Source organism: Punica granatum, chromosome 7 (genome assembly GCF_007655135.1).
Source record: "Punica granatum isolate Tunisia-2019 chromosome 7, ASM765513v2, whole genome shotgun sequence".
In the NCBI taxonomy this organism is placed as follows: Eukaryota; Viridiplantae; Streptophyta; class Magnoliopsida; order Myrtales; family Lythraceae; genus Punica; species Punica granatum.
In genome coordinates this window covers 19999657-20021724 of record NC_045133.1, presented here as the reverse complement: position 1 = coordinate 20021724, position 22068 = coordinate 19999657, and the positions used below count along the sequence as shown (strand labels likewise).

Below are 22068 nucleotides of genomic sequence, written 5' to 3'. Positions count from 1 at the left end.
TATTCACTTTCTGAAATTTTTTTGAAGGTCAGGATATTACTTTCTTAAATCTAAGCATGAATTCCTTCTTTTACTTATAAGCACGATCACTATCAAGGCAGTATGCAATAAGATATCTTAAGTCCAAGATGAAAATGATGAAACAAATTTTCTACGTGAAATGTATGAATTGACAAAAAAAAAAGGAAGGAATCGCAGAAACTAGAGCTAAACATTACAGTTAGAGTATATACCAAACTATTACTTTAAACAACAAATGTAGCATATATTAATTTTGCTGATGGGTACGTAGTGCACTGACATGGCACTTGAAAAGGTAAAGAAAAAGAGCAAAAGAAAATTATGAAAGGTTAAAAAATTTCTGAAAATAACATGAAAATAAAAAATAAAATTCGGAAACCCGATTTTTTTTTTTATGAAGCCATGGCCAAAACATAGCCTGCATTCCCCTCCACGGGCTCGGAAAACATCGTCATCCAACAAAGTCAGTCCCGCCCTCGCCCAACTCGATAGCGGGGGCATGATATGGAGGTGGTAGTTGCTGGTGAGGCCATCCCCCGTGAACCCAGATTCCATCGAAGAGGACAGAAATAGATGGAGGTAGAACAACTATCCAACAGTTGCAATGTGAATAAGCTATCTAGCAGCTATATTTATGGCTTTTGATACAAAATTAGATTCTTGATTCAAAAACGAGAAAATTCTTGAGATATCATGATCCACTGTAGGGAAAGAAGAATCACAACTACAATAAAAAAAATCCTTTATGCATCTTACCAAGTAACACTTGTGTTGTAATAAGACAAGAAAAGGTATTAAAAGCATAGTAAATAGACCATAGACAACCATTTTAGTCCCTGAACACTGAAAATTTGGCAACTCAACGAATAATGCACAAAAAATGTTCCTCAATGCCAGTCATGGCACGTGCTTCACAAAAGATGGCTAGATAAGGCCTGCACATTACATGTTAAGGCATCGTCAAGTTTAAGCTAAATCAAATAGAAGAAATCCAAATGATAAAACAGATGACTTGTGGTGGCAACTTGGATGCTGAAGAGCCCAATCGTTGTTCGTAGATGTTGTTGAATGCTGAAAATGATTAAACTTGGGGATATTCATCCAATACATAAAGGTCGGCTCATAATTAACAAGCTTGTGATGGCAACCCTTCGGGATGCCCATGTTTAGGGCATAAGAGCACTACTGCGGCTGCAAATACCTAACAAGGCCGTGTCAGGCCAATGAAATTGATGAACTTATATAGCCTGTACATTCCTTTCCCTGAACCCCGAGAAAGCATGATCCACATCCAACTAACAATCCATAAAAATATCAATTGAAAAACAATTAAATTGCAAGAAAAATATTACAGGCTATAGCATAAAGTCACAAATGGAAACCCGTTTTTGCTTCTATACATATACACCATCAATTGGTGAACTTAAAAAGTAGCACAAAATCTAAATAAAGATGTAAACAGTAGGAAGGTAATTTTGAGAATATGATGTTAAACAAAAAAGACCAACACAATATTCACCCAAAAAGAAGACAGGGCCAGCACCATAACCTGAACGACAATCAAAGTCGCACTCATCCTTCTCTTTATGCCACACACCAGGAAGTGTAAATGAGCGAAAGTTCGAACATAAATGAAGTACATGACATTTTTTTTTTAAAGATACTTGGGGAAGAGGATTTTCACTAAAAGGGTACTCATAGTTTTCCAGAAGCATCATACACGCCCTTGATTCAACGATGCATGAGATCTGCTGAATATCTTTGGAATTGGAAAGGATATTCAATCGAGCACGTGTTGGATGTAAGAACAAGAAATACCGATTGTTCATGGTTAACGAATGCAAGTACATCAACAAAATATTCAAATTTTTTAGTGCGCGAGGTAAAGGAACAACATATTGCAACTGGTAGTCCAAATAAGAGAAAATTTAACAAATTCACATCAAACCAGAATATACTGTCACAAAATTTAGGATAAATTACAAAAAAAACCCTAAATTTTATAAAAATTATCAGTTTTGTTCTAAATTTTACTTTATAATAAAAAAAAATTACATGTTTTGATAATCGTCTTAGATTTGACCTTTGTTACTATTCCGTTAAGATTTCCGTCTATTTGCCTACGTGGGCTTTTGCATGAACATTTCATAATAAAAATGATTGAATTTTTTTGTTATCTCTTCATATAATTTACCCTTACCCAATCTCATAACCAATCATTAATACAATGAATATCCAAATACCAAATCCGCCCTCTATATAACCTTCGTGAAGCTCTTGAGAAGATCAAAGAAAGAACAAGATGTTTCTTTTGCCCCTTCCAGGCGATCGGAAAATAATATGAGACCTACCAAATTTTCGCATCATTTGATCATCTTCTCTTTTCTTTACAAAAGTAACCTAAGTTTTCATAAAAGTCTCAATTTTATTCTAGATTTTGATTTGTAATTTAAAAAAAATACATGTTAGCACCCAATTTTGATCAACCGGCTTCAAGAGAGAATATCAACAGCATTCTTGACTATAGCTCGGAAACTATTACAAAATAAGACCTAGCAAACCCCGAGTTACTATTCACAGCTGGATCAGCTAAATTAATTCCCACCGATGGATGACTGAAATGATGATTCTGCCACTCTTCCTTGTGATCATGCTAGGTTGTCGATTTCGAATTTCCTCGTGCTGCGATCCTCCGTGCATCACTACTGGGGCCGTCCATTTGACATGGCTGACTCGGTTATGAATAGTAACTCGGGGTTTGCTAGGTCTTCTTTTACAATAGTTTCCAGGGTTGTAGTCAGGAATGTTATTGATGTTCTCTCCTGAAGCCGGTAAACCAAAACGAAGTGCTGATATGTATTTTTTTTGTCATGACCCGAAACTTCAGCAGAGTTTTCCTTATGTTTTCTCGAAGTCCAATGTCACATTAACAATTCATATATAACCTGCCTTCCACCTCCCAAAACATTTAACCAATTCAGCAGGCTTTACAAAAGCATGTAACCAAATCCAACAGGTTTTAATATGTATATAACTCTCAAGAGAGTACTTTTTCACAACCATATCCCTAACCCCACTAAATAAAAGTTTCAGGTCGTAACATAACTATAACATTCTACAAGAACTTACAACTTATACTAGGAGTGGGTCTATCTGCCAAAAATATTCTTCACGTTGATCCCCGTTGTCCAAAAGTTCTTCCGTACTGCTAGTCTAACTCCTAGCTTATCTGAAAAAAATATATGCAGTGGCTGTGAGCTGTATCTCAGTGAATACTATATTCCAAGGTAAAATGAATTACTATACTATCACAATTCACAAACAATCAATCACATATACATACATATATATATATATATACATTCTACCACAATATATAATCCAATTCCAACATAATCCTTTCACATAACACATTCAGCAACAATCTCACGTAATAACAATATAGTCATAGGGTTGCATTTCCTTGTGACAGAGTTATGACGGTACCGTGACCCCGCATATCTTACTCATATCATTCTCAACTCCCCATATTCATATCTCATAAACGGGGGCCGCCTATTAACCTCTGGCAGTAAGAGTTGACCCCATTTTCTATTCCGCTGGTCTAGCGGTCGATCGGGCCCCTTTTCCTATTCCGCCGGGTCTAGCGGCCGATCAGACCCCTATTTGTAATCCGCCGGGTCCAGTGGCCGATCAGGCCCCCATTTTTATTTCGTCGGTTTCAGCGGCCAATTAGGCCCTATTTGTAATCCGCCGGGTCCAGCGGTCCCATGGCTATAATCAAGCAACAATCACAAGCATGCTTAACAAATATATCTGGTTATATTCCACAATCATTTAGCCACTCCATATCTATAGCAATACGTATAAATATTTACTATCATTTTACGATGAAAGAAAGTACTCACAAAGACCCCTCAAAATAACTCAACGAGTTGAGCATTCCGATTGTATAGTCTCAGTCTCCTAAGCCCCTATTATGTTCAAGCATAAACGTTAGATAATATACCAAATAAAAGCATAAGTATACACCAATTCAACTCTCCTATTCCTATTAATCACAAGCACCCACATAAGAATAAAGTAATATGCATAATAATGACATTACATGCTAGTCCGTTTTAATTGTTTCTCCATTTTTTATTAAAGCTAAAATTACTTCCATATACAGGTTCATCCCAATCTCTACTCGTTATCCACCAATCATTACTCAATTCTCCTTACTCCTCAATCCTCACTAAAACATGTGATTATCTCATAATCATTTTGAAATAGTAAATACAAAGAGGCTCGATATTTAATTCTCAATAAGTAGCTAAGCAGCAACCGAGTAAAGTTGGCCTCCATACCCAATTAACCATCCAGCAAAAACATCTAACTTCTTCAATATGTTGCCTTAGTGAATTCATACAACCCTACTCTAAGCAAATGACAAGTGTTCTTATCATCTCATGAACACAACTCCAAATTTTTGGCTTATTAAAATAATTATAAAACACTCAAGCACAACAGTAACGGCAAGCCAATTGCCTCGACAAAACTCAGCTCCTAAAATACTATATCAAATCATCAATCCAATTTATTCAACTTACTACTCAAAATAGATTTCCACTTCCAACTCTTCCCTTGAACTCCACAGTAGGCAACCTTAGTTAATCCTACGGAAAATTTCTATGCAAGAACACTCCCCAAGGTCAGAAATTGATTTGACATTGTTGGGAATTATTTTACCAACCTCTAATTTGCAATTGGTTCAAATAGCAAGATATATGCATATATATGTCTATATATACGCCTGCATATATATATATATATATATATATATATAAGTATACTTTCAAGAAGGCATAGATGATCGTGGGGACCTAAACTCCTCTAGTTACTTAAGCGAAATTCAACATAAAACAATTTATATTACCCAATGCAAGATAATCTAAAGAGCAAATAGAACTAAGACAAACAAACACAACTAACACAACTATTTCAGCTTGAGCGTACCAAACCATGTTGTTTATCTATGTAAATTGCAAATTCCAGCTTCAATTTTGAGGTTTCCTTCCCAAATCCCGACTCTCCTTACTTCGTTTTCCTCACTTCTCCTCTAACTTTGCACTTAGCTCTCTCTCTCTCTCTTTGCCCCTGTTCTGCTCTGTTTCTCTCGGTTCTTCCAGCAGAAAAAACAGAACAAGAAAGAAATGGAAGTATCAATGGCGGTGGAGTTGTTAAGGAAAGATTGATGGCCACGTGGGCCTCTTGCTACCCATTTTTTTTTGTTTATTGGTTTATTTGTTTGTTTATATAATACTTCAGCCACAAAAATTATAATATATAGTATGCATGTATATTTTGTAGGCATGTGTGTATATATTATATATATGTATATGTATATGCATGTTTGGTTGACCGGTGTCACATTTTTAAAATTACAAATCAAAATCTAAACAAAATTGACACTTTTATGAAAACTTAGGTTATTTTTATAAAGAAAAGAGAAAATAATCAAATGATGTGAAAATTTGGTGAGTCCATGTAGGCAAATAGACGGAAATCTTGACATAATAGTAACGGAGGTCAAATCTAATACAATTATCAAAACATGTGATTTTTTTATTATAAAGTAAAATTTAGGATAAAAATGACAATTTTTATAAAATTTAGGTTTTTTTGTAATTTGCCATTTTACATTTATCTTCTATATGTTAAAGCAAAGACATAATAAGATCAGTCAAACATCATTCAAGTTGTCCAAATTCCTCAATGAAAATTTCTCCAAAATTTATATTTTTCTATTTGGTAATTTCATTTTGTTTTTCCTCTTTTTTTTTGCGTGAAGCCTAATATCAAAAAGTTCAGTGGGCTTTACTAATCCAGTCGAACTGGTCGACTCACTAAGGGGTAAAGCAAGTACTCTCAGCATGGATTTTTTAATTCATAAGAACACGAACTTGAGACATTGTTTAAGTGGAATAAGGATTGCATTATTTGAATCAACTCACATTAGTTCTTCTTGTTTTTCTTTAATAAAAGAAAATATCGTAACTCTATATTCAAATCTCTGTACTAAGAGCTTACCCAAAAAAAAAAGTTTGTACTAAGAAAAAGATATTCCAATGAATATATCTTCTGATGGAAAGAAATAAAATTGCATGTATATTGTACTCACTGAATGAGGTAGTGTCCTTAATGTACATGCGATGTCGTAGCGAAAATCTTCTCATTTTTGCCTATATGAGTATTTTAAGCTTGTACGGAAGTGGGATGGTCTAAGATAATCTGTCCATCTATATATTTATGGTCAAAGAACACTTGCACTATCTTTGAAGATAGTAATAAATGCTCATGTTTAACTTTTTAAATCTCCATGCACTTAAGTTATTGGGTGATCCTACCTCACCACTTGATGTGAGGAAGTATAAATCAAAATACATGAAGTTAGAGGCTTGGTGCTAATCATTCGAATAATTGCCATAATTATTTTTCATTAAAGAATTCTTATTGATACTTTTTCACCACGTCATTTGAGGTAGAATCATATAAAATTTTTTCTTTCAATTCAAGCAAGACCTATTTACAAACTTTATGTATCCATATGGACAAAAAGCCCAACAAAATTGCAGCGAGGCCTATCAAGCAGAAGAACTCGCAGGCCTACCAAGCAAACAATCTAATATTTCATATTTAAAAATTCCATTTGATACTATTATTTCGGATTATTATTGAACAATGAGTATATAATAATATATGTTACAATATATATACTATCTAATCTAATCTAATCTAATTTATAAGTAATTCAAACAGTCCGTGCAACACACGCATAATATCTTCGATATCCTAATAATATGGACAATTAAATCAATTTAGTAAGAGGACATTTTCAGTATAATTCAAGGATAATAACTTCAGTATCCTAATAACGGATAATATGGCCAATTATCCAATCATTTTAGTAATAATATTTTCGATATCTATTAATTTACAAATATATATATATATATATTGACCTAATATATTTCCTAATTGCAAATACATCAATTATTATACTAATATATTTTCCTACTTTGCTCTATCGAACTAATATCTATATATATGCCAAATATAAAAATGTGAAACTCTTATAGTGCTTTTTCACATTTCACTTCCAAATTTACCCTTATTCTTTTAATAAAATTCCATAAATGCCCTTGAGACCCTCGTATTCGTTCAAACACTACATTCTTTTTTCTTTTTGGCTTTGAGACCCTTCACCTCTCTGCAGTTAAAGATGCAGTTGCTTCGCGCCTGGTAAACATGCTCTCCGCCAGTCTCCACGTCCATCGCTCTATTTCGCGTTTCAACTTCTGGCGCGGCCGCCACCGCCCTTGCTGCCTGTCTAATCGCCGCCCTCGCCGTCCGTTCCGCTTCGCACGCGCTCTACGACCTACTCAGCAGCGCCAAGGTTGATTGCCTCTGCCTATGGAACCACTACTTTCCCTTTCAACCGTTTGCCCCTTCTAGTCGATTCCCCTATTGTGCCTGTTTCAAAGTCCTCTCGGATGGCCTCATTGCTATCTTGGCCAATTCCCGCGACCCCTCTCTTCCTGTCACCACCCACAACAACTCCTTTTCCTTCCTCCAAACCGATACTTACCCTTCTGCTGCTTTGTGCCTATCAACGGCAACTCTCAGTTCACGCTTGTTACTACGGTGCGTTACCTTTTTCTCATCGTTCTTCATTTCAGTGTCATCTGCGCGCCTCTAAACTGTTCGTGAAAATGCCTGTGTATGTTTATTCTCTTCCAACTGCAGTCGCTAATCGCTTCCATTGCAGCCACATAGAGACCGATGTCGTAGCCTCTCAATGGCTTCTCGTATGTAAGAACTGAGGAGGAGTCGGCAGCATGGGTCGGCCGAAATCACTCGAATGTCTGGAGGTCGTCAAACTCAATCATCCGCATGCTGCAGTTTTGGGTAAAATGGTCAAACTCTGATCAGTTATTGAATTTATCTTTCTATTTAAAACTCAGTTACTCAATTGAAATTAGTCGTAGCCCTCTTCAAATAAGTCCCAACTCTTTTAGCAGTCAGATCCATTACCGGAAGCTCGATAAGGAGATCACTAGGTTCCTCCAGGCAATGAGACAGACTGCATGCTCAGAAGAATAACCTCCATAATCTGTATACGACATCTCTGATGTGAGGGAACAAGGACTATCCAATGGCTCCAGTGGCTTGAACTCTGTGGCTAAAAGAAAGGATGACATTAAGTGAGAGTATGAGAAAACTCTTGGAGATTATGGAAATGGCCAAAGGATTCGGGAGGAAATCATAAGAAATTCTGAGGAAGCATTTTCAGGTTGGGTTTGGAGGAAAACCGTGAAAGTGGTAATGGCTTTTATTCAGAAAGCGGCTTGAATTGACCTTGGCGTTGTTTCTTCTGTCCTGGGGATTCATGTTGCTTGTTCAAGTTTAGTATACAAGCTGGTTATGCCACATTCAGAAATTTCAAACTCCAGTCTAGGATTAGATCGGGTCGTCTATAAATTGATTCCCTGGTAAGCTAGAGGCAGGAGTGAAAAAGTAGCGAGAAGATAGTCGAGTGACGGACTTGTTGGATCAAGAAAATTAGTTCTCAGCTTTTGAAAAGAAACCTGAAAAATATGTATGAAGGGATCCAACACGAGTTTGTCTGATATAGTTCGTTTGTAGTATGTACGTACTGGGTCCCATTTATTGGAACTTAACTTCCGATTAAGTTACAACACGCAGGCTTCGACACATTTTATAGATCTGTGATCATTCGGCTTGTTCTCCTGTTCCATTATCAGCCATATGTATTGGAAATAACTTGATCTTGTGTAGCCCTCACCAGGAAAGTGGCCACTTCCCATCTGAGTAGTTGTGTGGTGCCCTCGCTGTGGAGGCAAGTTGTTTTAGAGCACTACCAGTAAACATATGGCACAGCCAATACCCGATATAGAAAATTTTTTCAGTAGGCGAGTTTAAGTTCGAAGAAAATGATTTTTTCCTTTGCTTCTTCCTTTGCCTGCCTCTTGGCTGGCACACTCACTGCTCCCTTTGCAATATTATAAATAAATAATATTACATGAATCGCAATTTGATTGTGGCTAATGTTATAAGAATATATTTTCCCATAATACAAATGGCAACTCCACAAAATATTATAAAACTTCATTAATATTAGTTTCTAACTCTATATTTTCCTATAATATATATGAACAGCAATTCGATTGCTACAATATAAAAAATTTTCTGAATAGTAATTAATGTATATTGTTTACTGCATATTTTGCTCTCTCATATATAATGTGTTGGGGTATATGCAAATAATATATATTATACTGCATAATCATGGACAAAAAATTTTCTTGATATATAAGTAATGGCGTGGCAAAGCGAGAAAGTTTTGTTTCTTATTTTTAATGAAGTAGCTATATATATATAGATTAATGGAATTAAGTTGTGGTTAATTAGAGGGGGAAACACACAGGGAGGCCCTAACTAGTTGGTTAATTCCCTAAACCAGAGGGCTCAGTTAAATTTAGTTCTGCAGAATCCATATAGAAGAGATTCAATTCAAGAACGAAGATCTCATCATTTTAACGATTTCAAAATTGATTAATCTCTCTCAGGTAAACGATAATTTCAGGTACTGATATGGGACACTTTCCAATGAGATCCATTCTTATATTTCTTGCCAATTCACTGCAGTCATAACATAAAAGGAATAAGATAAAGACACCGATATACACGACATATTTGTTGATTGTAATCGGATGGTCCGATCCCCGAATTTGCAACACCGCCCCTTCATCTTCTTATTCTTCTTATCTTGAAAGTGTTGGGAATTGGTGTATGCCCTAGAGGCAATCTATAATCAGTTCTGTAATATGATATTTATTTCATTATATTACGATGCATATCTATTATTGTGTAGATTGCGCTAAATATGATTTTACACAATAATGTCCTTGGAATAGTAGGTTCAATAGGCATCAAGTGTGACTTGATTGTGAGATCCTATAATTAATGAACATTATTCCTAAATGTCCATAGTCAAAGTATTATCGTTAATTAGGACAACGATAATACGGTTAGACTAGTGTGAGTGTTGATTGATGACCAAATCTCATAGGTCATGGATATGGAGATATCAAATCACACCACATGTATACATTAAGAGTAATATGTATTGGACTGACCCGCCATGAGATTGCTACATGGGTTGTTACGTGACTGTCATTAGCATATCTTAAAATGACTATAGTGTAATGGTCATTTGACTTGAGGTCACCATGGATTCCTACGTGTAATGTCGTATATTTTGATACTGTCAAACGCCACCGTAACAGGCTGGTTATAAAGATAGTTATTGGGTATGCCACAAAGCATGGAAAAGAATGTGAGTGACCAAGATAGGATTTGTCCCTCCTACGAAACGGGAGCGATATCTCACGGCCACTTGGTGGTTAAGTCTAAAAGTGTATGCATATCCAAATGAGTCGATATAATGATATCGAGCTCATTTGTTCTGATAGACTTACCCGGTAAATCAAGAAAGAGAGATATTGAGCCATACAAGGATGTCATCGACCATGCCTTGGGCTCAATAGAGATATAGAGGACAAAGGGATTATATTACACGATAACGTAAGTCACAAGGTTCGTCGAGAAATTGACTTTCCGATTACTTGAGTAACAGCGATGCATTGCTAGATGCCGCTCACTGTTTGTGATATTGAAATAGAGATTTCGATATTACTATCAACGTAATTGGGAACCTACAGGGTCACACACTACGACTAAATCGACGGGATATTTTGAAACAATAAAATCGTCTAATAGAGATTAGATGATTTATGGTGCGACTGATTAATCGGATATTTAATGAGATTAAATTTGTCGATTAATTAGACTCGATTTATTAGATTAAATGGACCAAATTGACACACGATGCAATGTGTATGTATGTAATATATATATAGAGATATATATAGATCGGCAGGGATATATATGTGTGTGTTGTACATATATGCTCTTATATACAAAGTTTGTCCCCCATCGGTGAAACTTTGAAGTTTCGGCTCCGCTATTCCTTATAAAAAGATGGGGGCAATAAGTGTATTAATATATATATACGTGCAGACATATTCATATACATATATGATATGTGTATACATATGAGCATATAATTGTAGGAAAAGTCAAAGTTGAATTGTTCAACTTTAATTAATTCTACTAGTTTAATAAATTTCGAGTGTCGCATCGGTGTTTCTTTCGAGTATTGGTCGCTAGCACCGCCGATCTCGAAAACTCGTCGACAAAGTCGGTGTGGATACCAGTAGAGGCGTCACGCGTGGGACGCTCAGTCGACAACTTTAAATATTCCAGGTACGCTTTTATTTACTCTTATTCTTCTAGTAGGTCTTGGAATTAGTTTCACGGGTAGGAAATTTTGAATTTCTGTTCCTTTTTCACTTCCGTTGGCCCCGTGGAACTAGCAGAAAGGTAACATGAGGCCCAGTCCAGATCAAGCTCCAAGTTGTCTTTTCCCATGCAGCTTCTGCTTTTCAGGCAATGGTTGGGTAATTGAAGAGAGCCCTCCTGCTAAAGCATTACTTTCTCCCCATGTTACTTGTGGCCCCTCACTGAGCTGCAAGTCACCGGCAACCGGGGTGCTAGTGTTGTCTTCATGAACAATCATTGGCCTTGCCGGACAAAGAAACCTGATAGCCCTGGAGTGATACTACAGCTTGTCACCTTCATTCTGGACATCTACTAACCCACTGGAGTGATACTACCAAATGATTCCAACCATCTTGCATCTTTTCCTTCACGCGCTTTGTAAAGGGAAGGTAACCCATCCAGACATGATCTGATTGCAGATGAGCAACATATATTGCAGGGGAGTCTTATGTGTGACCGTTTTTGGACAGAGACCAGTAGATCCATGTCCGTTGCCTTTCCAAACAGAAAGCAGCAGAGAGAGACAGCCCGCCTAATTTTTTGCGCACTCTCGAATGGATCCTGAAGCACAAGGGATTTCTGCCTACGCTACTTTGATTGTAAAACTGGCAAGGAATGTTACCTCCAGGGATTAAGGCCCGAAACTGATAGTCCCAGTGGTACTTCTGCGTGAGAAACTATTCTCAATAAACACTAGAAAGTAACACGAGCACCGACCCGTCCATAGAAACTCAACAAAGATGATGCAAGACAGATTGCTAACTACAAAGAAGCACTTTTGGGTCGAGTTCTTATTGGATTCGAGTATAGGCAACCTGGTGCTGTTATTACAGAAGAAAAAGTTCGCATGTGTGTTGATGACCCTACGCATATGCACGTAGTAAAAGTACGTTGAGAGAGGATAACCTGACCTAAGGATACAACCTCATCCTAATTTGATGGGCCTTTGCCAATCCGACAGCAACATACTTGCAACTTGATCTGGCCCAACTTGTGGGAGTTAGAGAAGTTGATTTTGATTGTCCTTGCCACTTGCAGGCTCACAGTTTGAACCATCTCCAAGGACTCACAATCTTTTCCACTTAAATACGTCAAATTCGGTGGACGCTCTGGGATATCTTTAAGTTGCTTGGACTTGTCCAAGAAAGGGGTCTTCAGATCACAAAATTTACTAATGCATGGCGAAAGAGCAGTAAGACTGTTCTCCGACAAATCTAATTGAACCGTGTTGGGAAAGTAGTTAGGAGCTTCATGAGAGTTTAAACACTGACTTCTGTTGGCTTCTGTTGTCTCCCTTCCCCAGAAAGCAAAGCACAAAGATTGGACCTGCGTGAGGTTCTTAATTGATGGAGGTAATTGCTTTACTGAAGTCCAACTTAAATCTATAGCTTCTATGTGTTCCATCCTTCCCAAAATATCTGGAAACTTGTCTAGCCTTTCGCATCCACTTAGGACAAGTTGTCGCAATGATGGCAGTCTAAGTTTGTCCTGAAGCTCCGCAAGGTTAGAGCAGTCCTGGAAGTTTAAATGGACAAGCTTTGCCAGGTATCCAATAGATTTATGAACCTTGACTAGACTTGTGCAGCGATGTGCAATCAATTCCTTAAATTTCGGCATTCCTGAGAAATCAGGAACTTCACATGAGGATGAGCATCTGCTTATATTGATGGTAGTTAGGTTTGAACCCATCTGTGAAAGTCAACAGCAAAATATATCACTCTCAGCACAAATGAATACCAGCATAATACTGAATTATTACCTTATAACCATCCCATAATTTCGTGATGCCACTGCAGGGTACTATAAGCGCCACAAGGTTACTTGGTGAAAAGTTGGATGGCAAGGAAGATGAGGGATAACGATGCCATTCGAGCCATCTTAACTCACTGGGGAGGTGATCCGGGCTGCAAGAGAAATCCCCCTCAGTTACGATAAGTATTCGGAGTCTCTTCATTTTCTTAAACGCTTTAGGGTTCAAATATATCTTTCCCAAACGTGGCCTCATCAAGAATAACCCCCCTCAGAAAGTGGCAGGGTATCCATATTGTCCAAGAATACAGCTTCGATTGCATCAGTTCCCTAACAATATATTAACAAATCTGATAAGATATAGCTGCTCTTCCAGGTGTTCTCACAATTAGGTCAGTTGTACGCAAATAGTTTACAGAACATGGGGTCGAAAGCCCCGTAGTATCCTCAAAAAGAAGCTGTCTAATGGAAGTAGGTGGCGTGAAAAGGAAACGAGCCCATCAGGGAGCTCCGCACCAAGATTGGCGAGGTGATCAGCACATTTGTTGGCTTCTCTATATGTATGCTTGGGAATGATGGTGACAAAGTGTCGACATAGGTTCCTGCAGTCATTGATCAGATTTGTTAGCACTATGTTAGAGGAGTTCCCCCAGACCCAGCTAATGACTAGCTTAGCATCAAGCTCCACAACCAAGCTGTCGATACCCACATTCCTTGAGTGACATAGCATCATTCAGCATCATTGCGCTCTTTTCCCCACAACTCCTCAGTAAGGAGTACATAATATTTCCTTTCTGAATCTCCTTTCCATGTGATTCAGAAGATGAGGGGAGAAGGCCTGAGGTGATATAGTAGGGAGGGAGAATCCAGGTTATTGGAACTCCGAGCGCAAGAGGAGGGTCAGGGCCACCAATATTGATGGAGATGAACTATAAAACTTTGACTCCGAGGACGATGCAGAAACGAAATCACATGATAATGTAACTGCAACACTAGTCCAGCCTGCAGACCTGGAATGGAACGCTAATTGACCAGGATCAAAAAGGTACTCAATTTCAGCAAGAACAATTTATGAATAAAGTAGAGGAGACTCGGAATACATGAACACGTTGCTCAATTCCAGCAGACAAAATTGTGGGCTTCTAGGAAATCTGCCGTCGGTAATTCTCACAAAGCATGAACAAACAAAGCCAGCAAGCTATTAAAAGATTTAGCAGGACAAAACTATTATATGTCCAGCCACGGTTGTGTCCAAGATCAGACCTTTCTAAATTCGTCTTCCCAGAAAGAGAAGATTATCATCCTTAAGCCAGGGTATTTGCTTATCAATTGACCTATACTAGGGTCATTTATGCTTTTGTCCAATCTTTTGCACTGTTTTAATTGAATTAATGAACTAAGATGGTGATGTACCCAACCTTTAGGTTCTGTACGTCATTTCAGTTAAACTGTTGGTTCCTCAGGTACTGCTTGGCTTTTACTTGAATTTAATATGTAATAAGAGAACCTTTCGGGGACATGCTAGCCATCTGAAACTGTTTGCAGTTCATAATACAGTAATAGACACTTCATACACAGCTCATCTTTATGAGCACAAAAGGAATTTGCAAGCAAATTTTAAATCCTTCGCCTATTTTTCTTTTACTTTTCGTTCTCTTATAGTAGGTAAAACTATATTTCTTACATTTTACTGTCTGGCTCCTTTCCATCACAGATCACACTTTATATGGAATTGATAACACATAATACTTCATAAACTATTCACGACCTTTTCTTTTTTTTTTCCCCCTATATTTGACCTTTAGTTTATGGTGAAAGAATACCGGGAGTTCAGACTTCAAATAATGATCCTTTTTTTACGAAAAAAATAATGATCTTGTGAACGTGGAATGTCAAACAAAGCCAAGCAGATAACGAAAGCTCTAACAGCATGATATTTACATCTAATACCTTCCATGCAAGATATTCATTAAAGCAAGCTCTTTCTCATCAACATATGTCTGGGTCCCATGCATTTGGTCGACATGCTCTGCCAGTTGGATACCTAAAACCTACAAAAGAATATGAAAGATAAGATAGTAAATGCCTAGTATAATTAATTTAGATAATTAGCGATTCTGTGTAGCCCTTACTCCCACCTTATCATCCTCTAGCCGTCGAAGGTGAAGCTTCAATGGCAGTGGAGGCGGCAGAAGAAAGGGAACCGTGAGAGGGAAAAGTTAAGCTTCAATTCGTTTTTTTTTTTTTGTGTGGCATATGTGTTGTTTGATTTGGTGGGTCGGGGACAAGGCGTTGGCTGCGCGGGATCAATCAGGTCTTCCCATAAAGAAGATGTGATAGTCAAAGGAAGGACCAACCAAGAAGAAGGACGCTGGCATGAGGGAAGGAGGAAGATAATGAACAACAGGGTCAGGGGAGAGAATGAAACGGAGACAATTTAAAAAAATTAAAAATATTGGGATCGTTTTGAAATTTTAAAAAATTTGCATTTAAGTTTTACCCCACCCCATTCCGAAATAAAGTAGTAAAGACCATCCTCGTTTAATATAATATAGAAGACTAAATTATAAAAAGAGGACATACTAGTCAATTCATCCAAATAAATTTTCTTTTCCATTCCCTCCTTTATTACTCTATCCAAACAATGAAAACTTAATATGAATACATAGTGCACCCAGCAATGCAATAGCCCGTTACAGTCATAGCAGCCTCAGAGGGAGAGTAGAGACACTCAAACAGAAGTTAGAGGCATTGACCAGCAGAACATCAGACATAAAAGCAGGACTAGAATATGCAGAGTCGGTACTCGGAAAGAAAAGGAGGACAGAGGTAGAAACTTGGCTGAGGCATGCACAGCGCATGCAAGATGAAGTTCATAATGCAGAAAGGGAAGTAGCAGAAGCAGGAATCCTCTCACAAGTGCAGTTGGTTAATCGTGTGGATGAACAGATGAAAGAAGTGGAGCAGCTCCATGAGCGAAGTGCATTCTCCGAGGGGCTTGTGATTGAGGTGGAGGAGACTGGAGAAATTGAATTGCTAACACAAGAACTGGTCAGACGAGCTTTCCAGAAAAATCTTGGTAAGATTTGGGATTACTTGAGGAATGATGAGGTCTTGAGTATCGGCATTTGTGGAATGGGAGGAGTGGGTAAGACCACTCTCGCCACGCATATTCATAATGGCTTGTTCAACCATGTTTGTTGGGTCACTGTATCACAAGATAGCAGTATTCACAAATTGCAGAGTGACATCGCTTGTTGCCTTCAGTTGCAGCTATCACACGAGGAGGAAGGGAAGAGAAAAGCCGCAAAGCTATCACGCAGCTTGTCAAGAGAGAGTGCATCTTGTCCTAGACGAGGTATGGAACTGTTATTCCTAAGAGAAGAGGTAGGAATAGATCTCAAGTTCAATGAATGCAAATTGATTTTGACATCTCGTTCACGGAACATTTGCCAACAAATGGGATGCCACGAAGTAATCAGCGTGGAGCCTCTCTTGAAGGAAGAAGCTTGGTACTTGTTTAAGAAAAATCTTGATCGTTGAGTTCCTCTCCCATGTGATGTTGAAAAGATTGCCAAGTCTGTTGCAAATGAATGATGTGGTTTACCACTCGGGATCACAGTATTATCAAGAACTATGAGAGGGATAGAGGATATTCATGAATGGAAAAATGAATTGGAAGAGCTAAGAGAACCAAAATTTGATCCGGAATGCATGGAGAATGAGGTTTTCAGAGTGCAGAAGTGCAGCTACGATCACCTGAGTGGTGAAACTGTGAAGGAGTGTCTCCTGCACATTACTTTGTGTCCAGAAAACTATGAGATTTACAGAACTGATTTAATACAGTATTTCATCGATGCAAGACTAGTTAGTGGAATGAAAAGTAGGGAGGCGGACCTGAACACAGGTCACTCGGTAATGAATAAACTTACGCCGGTGAGCTTGCTACAACATTCTGCAAGCTCAAAAGATAGGGTGAAGATGTGTGTTTTGGTCAGGTGACAAACATTAACATGATGAAGAGGGAATTCATGGTAAAGGCCAATTTTCGTTTGAGAGAGATACCAAATGAAGAGGAGTGCACAGAGAACCTGAAGAAGATATCACTGATGAGAAATGTGATCAGGAAATCCCGGCTGGTGTCCAAGGTGTCCTGGACTTTCTACCTTGCTTTTGAATGGGAACCCTTTGAAAAGGATTTCAGATATTTTTTTTGTGCGTATGCCGGCTCTTGAGGTCCTCTGATCTTTCTTGTACTTTCATGAAACCTACCTAGCTCGATGTGCGACATGGACAGGCTTATAGCGTTAAATATAAGAAGGTGCCGTCGATTGCATGATCTACCTTCCGTGGAAAAGCTCACTTCATTAAGAGCATTCAATCTGTCTTGCAGTGGAATCGAGAGGGCTCCGGAAGGACTGGTAAAACTGGTAAATCTAAGATTCCTTGATTTCAAGTTTTCACCATTACAAGAACTGCAGAGGGGTAATTCTATCAGAACTCCGTCAACTCCGGTATCTCAGCTTCTTGCGCTGCGACATAAAAGTAGAAGTGTCAGAGCTTGTGTGCTTAGGGTTAATGTCGTGAGCCGTTGAGGGAAAGGGAGTGAGAGCAGCAGCTGAGGGTTTTCTCGGCTGAGGGAAAAAGGAGTAAATCCGGGTCCCTAGTTCCGTCAACTGGGAAGCAGTTGCGTGAGTGTTACTCGTCTATATCACTGGTATTTCCTCTTCTATTGAGGTTTTCTTCCCAAATTTAACATCGCAACAAAAGTAAAGAGGCCAACGTACATTTCGGGGACATCAAAGTTAGGGATCGATACACCGGTTTCAAAAGGAAAAAAAAAATTCTAAAAGCCAAACTCCCAAAACATCCAAATCTAGCTGAATTAAAGCTAACATTCTAACTCTGCCAAAATAATGTGATTTTCAAGGTCAGAGAAAGGAAAACTAGAATAACGGCTCCAACATTCTATGCTCACGAATGCGAGATTAACATTTGGTATATCAGCTTTGCCCTTGTTAAGTTCCATCGATGTCTCGAGCTATTCAACAGAAACTGCATTTGCATTTGGCCGATGCTACTTGAGGCCTTTCTGAGTTAGACGTGGAAATGATTGTGCATTTGCATTTGGCCAATGCTGCTCGAGGTCCTGCCAAGTTACACGTCGCAATGATCGGCAACCAACCCGAACAGAGCCTGTCGGATTCATCAAAACCAATTAATCATCGATAACAAAACAGCATTAACAGAAACTTACATCCAATTAGCAAACAAGCATAACAGGCAATTAGCAAATCATCAGAATAATCCAAAAACAGTCCGAAACATAAGATTCAACATTAATGTAGAGAACTTCCATTGTAAAGATATTAGAAGCTTACCGGAAGCTTCTGGGGAGCTGCTTTGGTTGAAGCGGAGGATGGAGGCAAGATTTGAGGAGCCGGTCCTATAGAAGCAGAGGACGGAGGCAAGGATTGGAGGACAATACAGTTAAAACACATCCACTTAGCATACAAGCATAACAGGAAATTGGCCAATCATCAGAAAAATTCAAAAACAGTCCGAAATAAGGATTCAGAAGCTTACTGGAAGCTAAAGGTGAAAGCAAGGTTTGGGGAGCTGCTCCCGTCGAAATGGAGGATGAGGGCGAGGATTGATAGACTAGTCTGATCGATGCAGATAATGGATTCGGCACCGCAGCCGTAGCAGGAGTGGTCGGAACAGTTGGATGACCGGGAAATGACTGCACAAGGAGTTCATCTGGAGGAGGAAACTGCGGCATCTGTAGGTTCACATAAGAAATTGATGAACACAAAATTACAACCGTTCGATTCAAAGTAAAACAGCGGAAATTAAGGTTCGATTCAATTGGCAGTAAAACATTTAAATCAGAGAAAGTTAGAGATTCTTACCCGACCACAATACGCAGCAATTACAGCGAGAAAAGTGAAGAATACAAGCAGCACCCGAGAGAAATCGAATCGACCGGAGTAGTAGGTGTCCACAGAAAATTAAGTAATCCACATGAAGGAAGACCACAGCTGCGAACCACTGAGTCGCATCGAGGATGCCATGGGCGATCAAATTGCGGCATATCACAACATAAGCAGTCCAGGCAGACAAGACGGTAGCTGAGACTGCACTCTCCGCACCTTTAAACTCGATGATTAGTCCGCAGCAAACAGGGACGCCGTACTTCAGAATGAATCTGAGGAGCTTGAGACAACCCGACCGTGGCTCACAGTAGACAATGCTGAGTATCTCCTCCTGCATTGGAGGGCTGAGTAGAAAGATAAACGTGAAGGCATGGAAATCGACGGAGATCAAAAGCCAGGCTCCTACGTCAGGAACTTTCATGAGGAAAAGGGCGAGAAACATCAGAGTAGAGGTTAGAGGAAACATGACACTCCAAAAATGTATGAACGCCATGTTTGATCTCAGACGTAACTGCGGAGGATGTTATATATAGAGAGGGTGGTTCCAAGTGATATTTTTGTAAAGTGCGACTACGTAATCTAAAAGAAAACTGAAACGAAATAAAAGTAATTAAAACTGATACATTCAAGAAGAAAATAGAGATTTGTTGGGGGTTTCTTGAATTTTGAATCGATTTTATTTCTCATTTCATCTAGATTTATATCTCTAATTTTTAGAACTTCAGGATATAACAGAGATGGGGTCGAGGGCGACTTTCCAGAATAGACCCAACTTGAATTTTGAATCGATTTTATTTCTCATTTTATCTAGATTTATATCTCTAAGTTTTAGACCTTCAAGATATTACAGAGATGGGGTCGAGGACGACTCTCCAGAATAGACCCAACTTCTTGAATTTTGAATCGATTTTATTTCTCATTTTATCTAGATTTATATCTCTAATTTTTAGAACTTCAGGATATTACAGAGAAGGGGTCGAGGGCGACTTTCCAGAATAGACCCAACTTGAATTTTGAAACGATTTTGTTTCTCATTTTAACTAGATTTATATCTCTCATTTTTAGAACTTCATGGTATTACAGAGATGGGGTCGAGGGCGACTTTCCAGAATAGTTACCTATATTCTACCTCATTTCCACGTATAGATGGGGTCGAGGGCGACTTTCCAGAATAGTTACCTATATTCTACCTCATTTCCACGTATAGATATGGCAATCAATTTATAGTGGGTTTGGTTTGAGAGTTAAAAGTACCTTTGATTTTTATTTTGATTTTAATTGTGAAAAAGGACAAATGAGATGATATTATAAATTTAACTTTAAAAACGTGTGTTTTTATTATGTAGTGGATAGAGTTAAAATTAAAATCATGATTCTAAAATTAAATTATGAAATCAAACAGGACCGGTACCTGCAATTATAAAAGAAGAGCACCGGAAATGGGACTGGGACACCTAAAATCAAAACCCAAGCTGAGAATCAAGAAAGAAAGGAAATGAAATTCAATCATAAAAAAAAATTAAAAACTAAAAATCAAAATGCGGGTGTGCATGTTACTTTCATAGAGATGCGAGTAAGATGAAACGAGGGAAATAGCAGCAGAGTCCTTCAACCAGCAACTTACGCTGAGGGCAATGCACGATTAACAGAAGACACGAGACCTCCATCCCCGTTGGGAGCAAACTGCACCTCCATTCCACTTGTCTCGCAGTGAAGCTTGAACTCCATTCTCGAAGTGCTACTAAAGAGAAGCTTGAACTTCGAGAGTGGAGTTCGAGCCTTCACTTGCATCTTCGAGGCGCAGAAGGGAAAGATGTTTCAGAGAGCATGGCGAGAGAGTGGAAGGGGGGAAGAGAGTGGCCTTATATATGGCGAGACTTGAATGAAATGAGGTGAGGTGAAGAAGAACTTGGTTTTACCCATCTGTTTTGGAAAAGAAAAAAAGTTGACCGGTAAAGTGGAGTTGTCGGGACAATTTGACTGATAAGACCAATGCATGACATGCATTGAATGAGGGGAGGCACATACGCTCTGGCAAGGACAACATACATATGCTGGTGAAAGAGCAAAGTCTACAGTGACTAGCTAGACTGAATTAATTGACGGACCATTGCATGCTATGCATTGACTGGGGGAGGCACCCAATGCACAAGTCGTCCGTTCTCTCTCTCTCTCTCTTTCTCTGTGTGGCGGTGACCGTTGGTTTCTTTCGCGGGCATTAAAGCGAAAATGATGATTTGACTTTGGGATGAAGAGTGCCAAACATCTCGGGAACTGGGGACACGGTGCATTGCAAATTGTATGCTTTGATAATTTACAACGTTTCCTTTTTTTTAGATGGATATAATTTACGTTTTTTCAAGACCAGATCAGACTACAGGCATTGGAAGTTTCTTCGAAGTTGGACTCTCGAAGGCCATGACTGATCTGGGGAAGTGGGAACCATTGCAAGGAAGGGTAAGGGAGAAAAGGGGAGAGAGAGAGATCACAGCCATGCTTGACAGCCAAATGCATGCAAATCTAAAAGATTTATTGATATGATGTTTGTGAGGGAGGGTTGGAGATCTGCTGAAGAAATGAACTAAAATTTTCACTTTATTTAAGAGTAAAATAAAATATAGTTATTCAAACCTAGTTGCACATGAGTTGCCATAGCACGGTAATTAAAGGGCTTGACAACTAAATATTTGTATGGTTAAAAAATATTTTAGTTGATAAATGTGACCTTTTAATAAGTAAAATTGATTATTTAGTTGTTAATAAACTACATACTCGTGGTGATAATAACAGTACGAGTGACCAGACCCAGCATGCATGAAGCCTTTGAGAGAAAGAAACTCATCGGACGAGACTAGAGTAGGTAGACACAGCCAAGCTCGTCGGACGAGACTTTTTG

The 22068-nt window shown here is 38.6% G+C and overlaps 2 protein-coding genes and 1 long non-coding RNA gene across 5 annotated transcripts; 2 read left to right on the top strand and 1 right to left on the bottom strand.

Moving 5' to 3' along the window:
- The first annotated feature begins 7244 nt into the window (after positions 1–7244).
- On the top strand, positions 7245–8715 carry LOC116213208. Its single transcript, XR_004158020.1, has 2 exons — positions 7245–7707; positions 7832–8715. It is a non-coding gene; the product is annotated as an uncharacterized LOC116213208 (long non-coding RNA).
- Positions 8716–16095: 7380 nt separating this feature from the next.
- Positions 16096–17686, top strand: LOC116214476 (probable disease resistance protein At1g51480). Its single transcript, XM_031549878.1, has 4 exons — positions 16096–16594; positions 16859–17151; positions 17235–17384; positions 17630–17686. Exons 1-4 carry the CDS (start codon positions 16096–16098, stop codon positions 17684–17686), a joined length of 999 nt encoding a protein of 332 aa, XP_031405738.1.
- A 419-nt stretch (positions 17687–18105) lies between these two features.
- Positions 18106–21011, bottom strand: LOC116213295. Of its 3 annotated transcripts, none has more exons than XM_031548174.1 (6): positions 20797–21011; positions 20584–20644; positions 19149–19516; positions 18823–19018; positions 18618–18682; positions 18106–18432 (listed from the first exon to the last, which is right to left on the bottom strand). In XM_031548174.1, exons 1-4 carry the CDS (start codon positions 20837–20839, stop codon positions 18993–18995), a joined length of 498 nt encoding a protein of 165 aa, XP_031404034.1. In that variant the 5' UTR covers positions 20840–21011; the 3' UTR covers positions 18106–18432; positions 18618–18682; positions 18823–18992. The 3 variants fall into 3 exon arrangements, with proteins under 3 accessions (XP_031404034.1, XP_031404035.1, XP_031404032.1); XM_031548175.1 differs by having other exon boundaries at positions 20584–20626; XM_031548172.1 differs by lacking the exon at positions 20584–20644.
- Between the last annotated feature and the right edge of the window lie 1057 nt (positions 21012–22068).

Coding starts and splice junctions, on each gene's coding strand:
- LOC116214476 (XM_031549878.1), top strand. CDS start 16,096: ATGCAAGATGAAGTTCATAATGCAGAAAGGGAAGTAGCAGAAGCAGGA. Junction 17,152..17,234: donor ACCTGAACACAGGTCACTCG/GTAATGAATAAA, acceptor TGTTTTGGTCAG/GTGACAAACATTAACATGAT. Junction 17,385..17,629: donor AATCCCGGCTGGTGTCCAAG/GTGTCCTGGACT, acceptor TCTGTCTTGCAG/TGGAATCGAGAGGGCTCCGG.
- LOC116213295 (XM_031548172.1), bottom strand. CDS start 20,963: ATGCAAGTGAAGGCTCGAACTCCACTCTCGAAGTTCAAGCTTCTCTTT. Junction 19,517..20,796: donor AATCGTGCATTGCCCTCAGC/GTAAGTTGCTGG, acceptor CTTTCTACTCAG/CCCTCCAATGCAGGAGGAGA. Junction 19,019..19,148: donor TTGCTGCGTATTGTGGTCGG/GTAAGAATCTCT, acceptor GTGAACCTACAG/ATGCCGCAGTTTCCTCCTCC.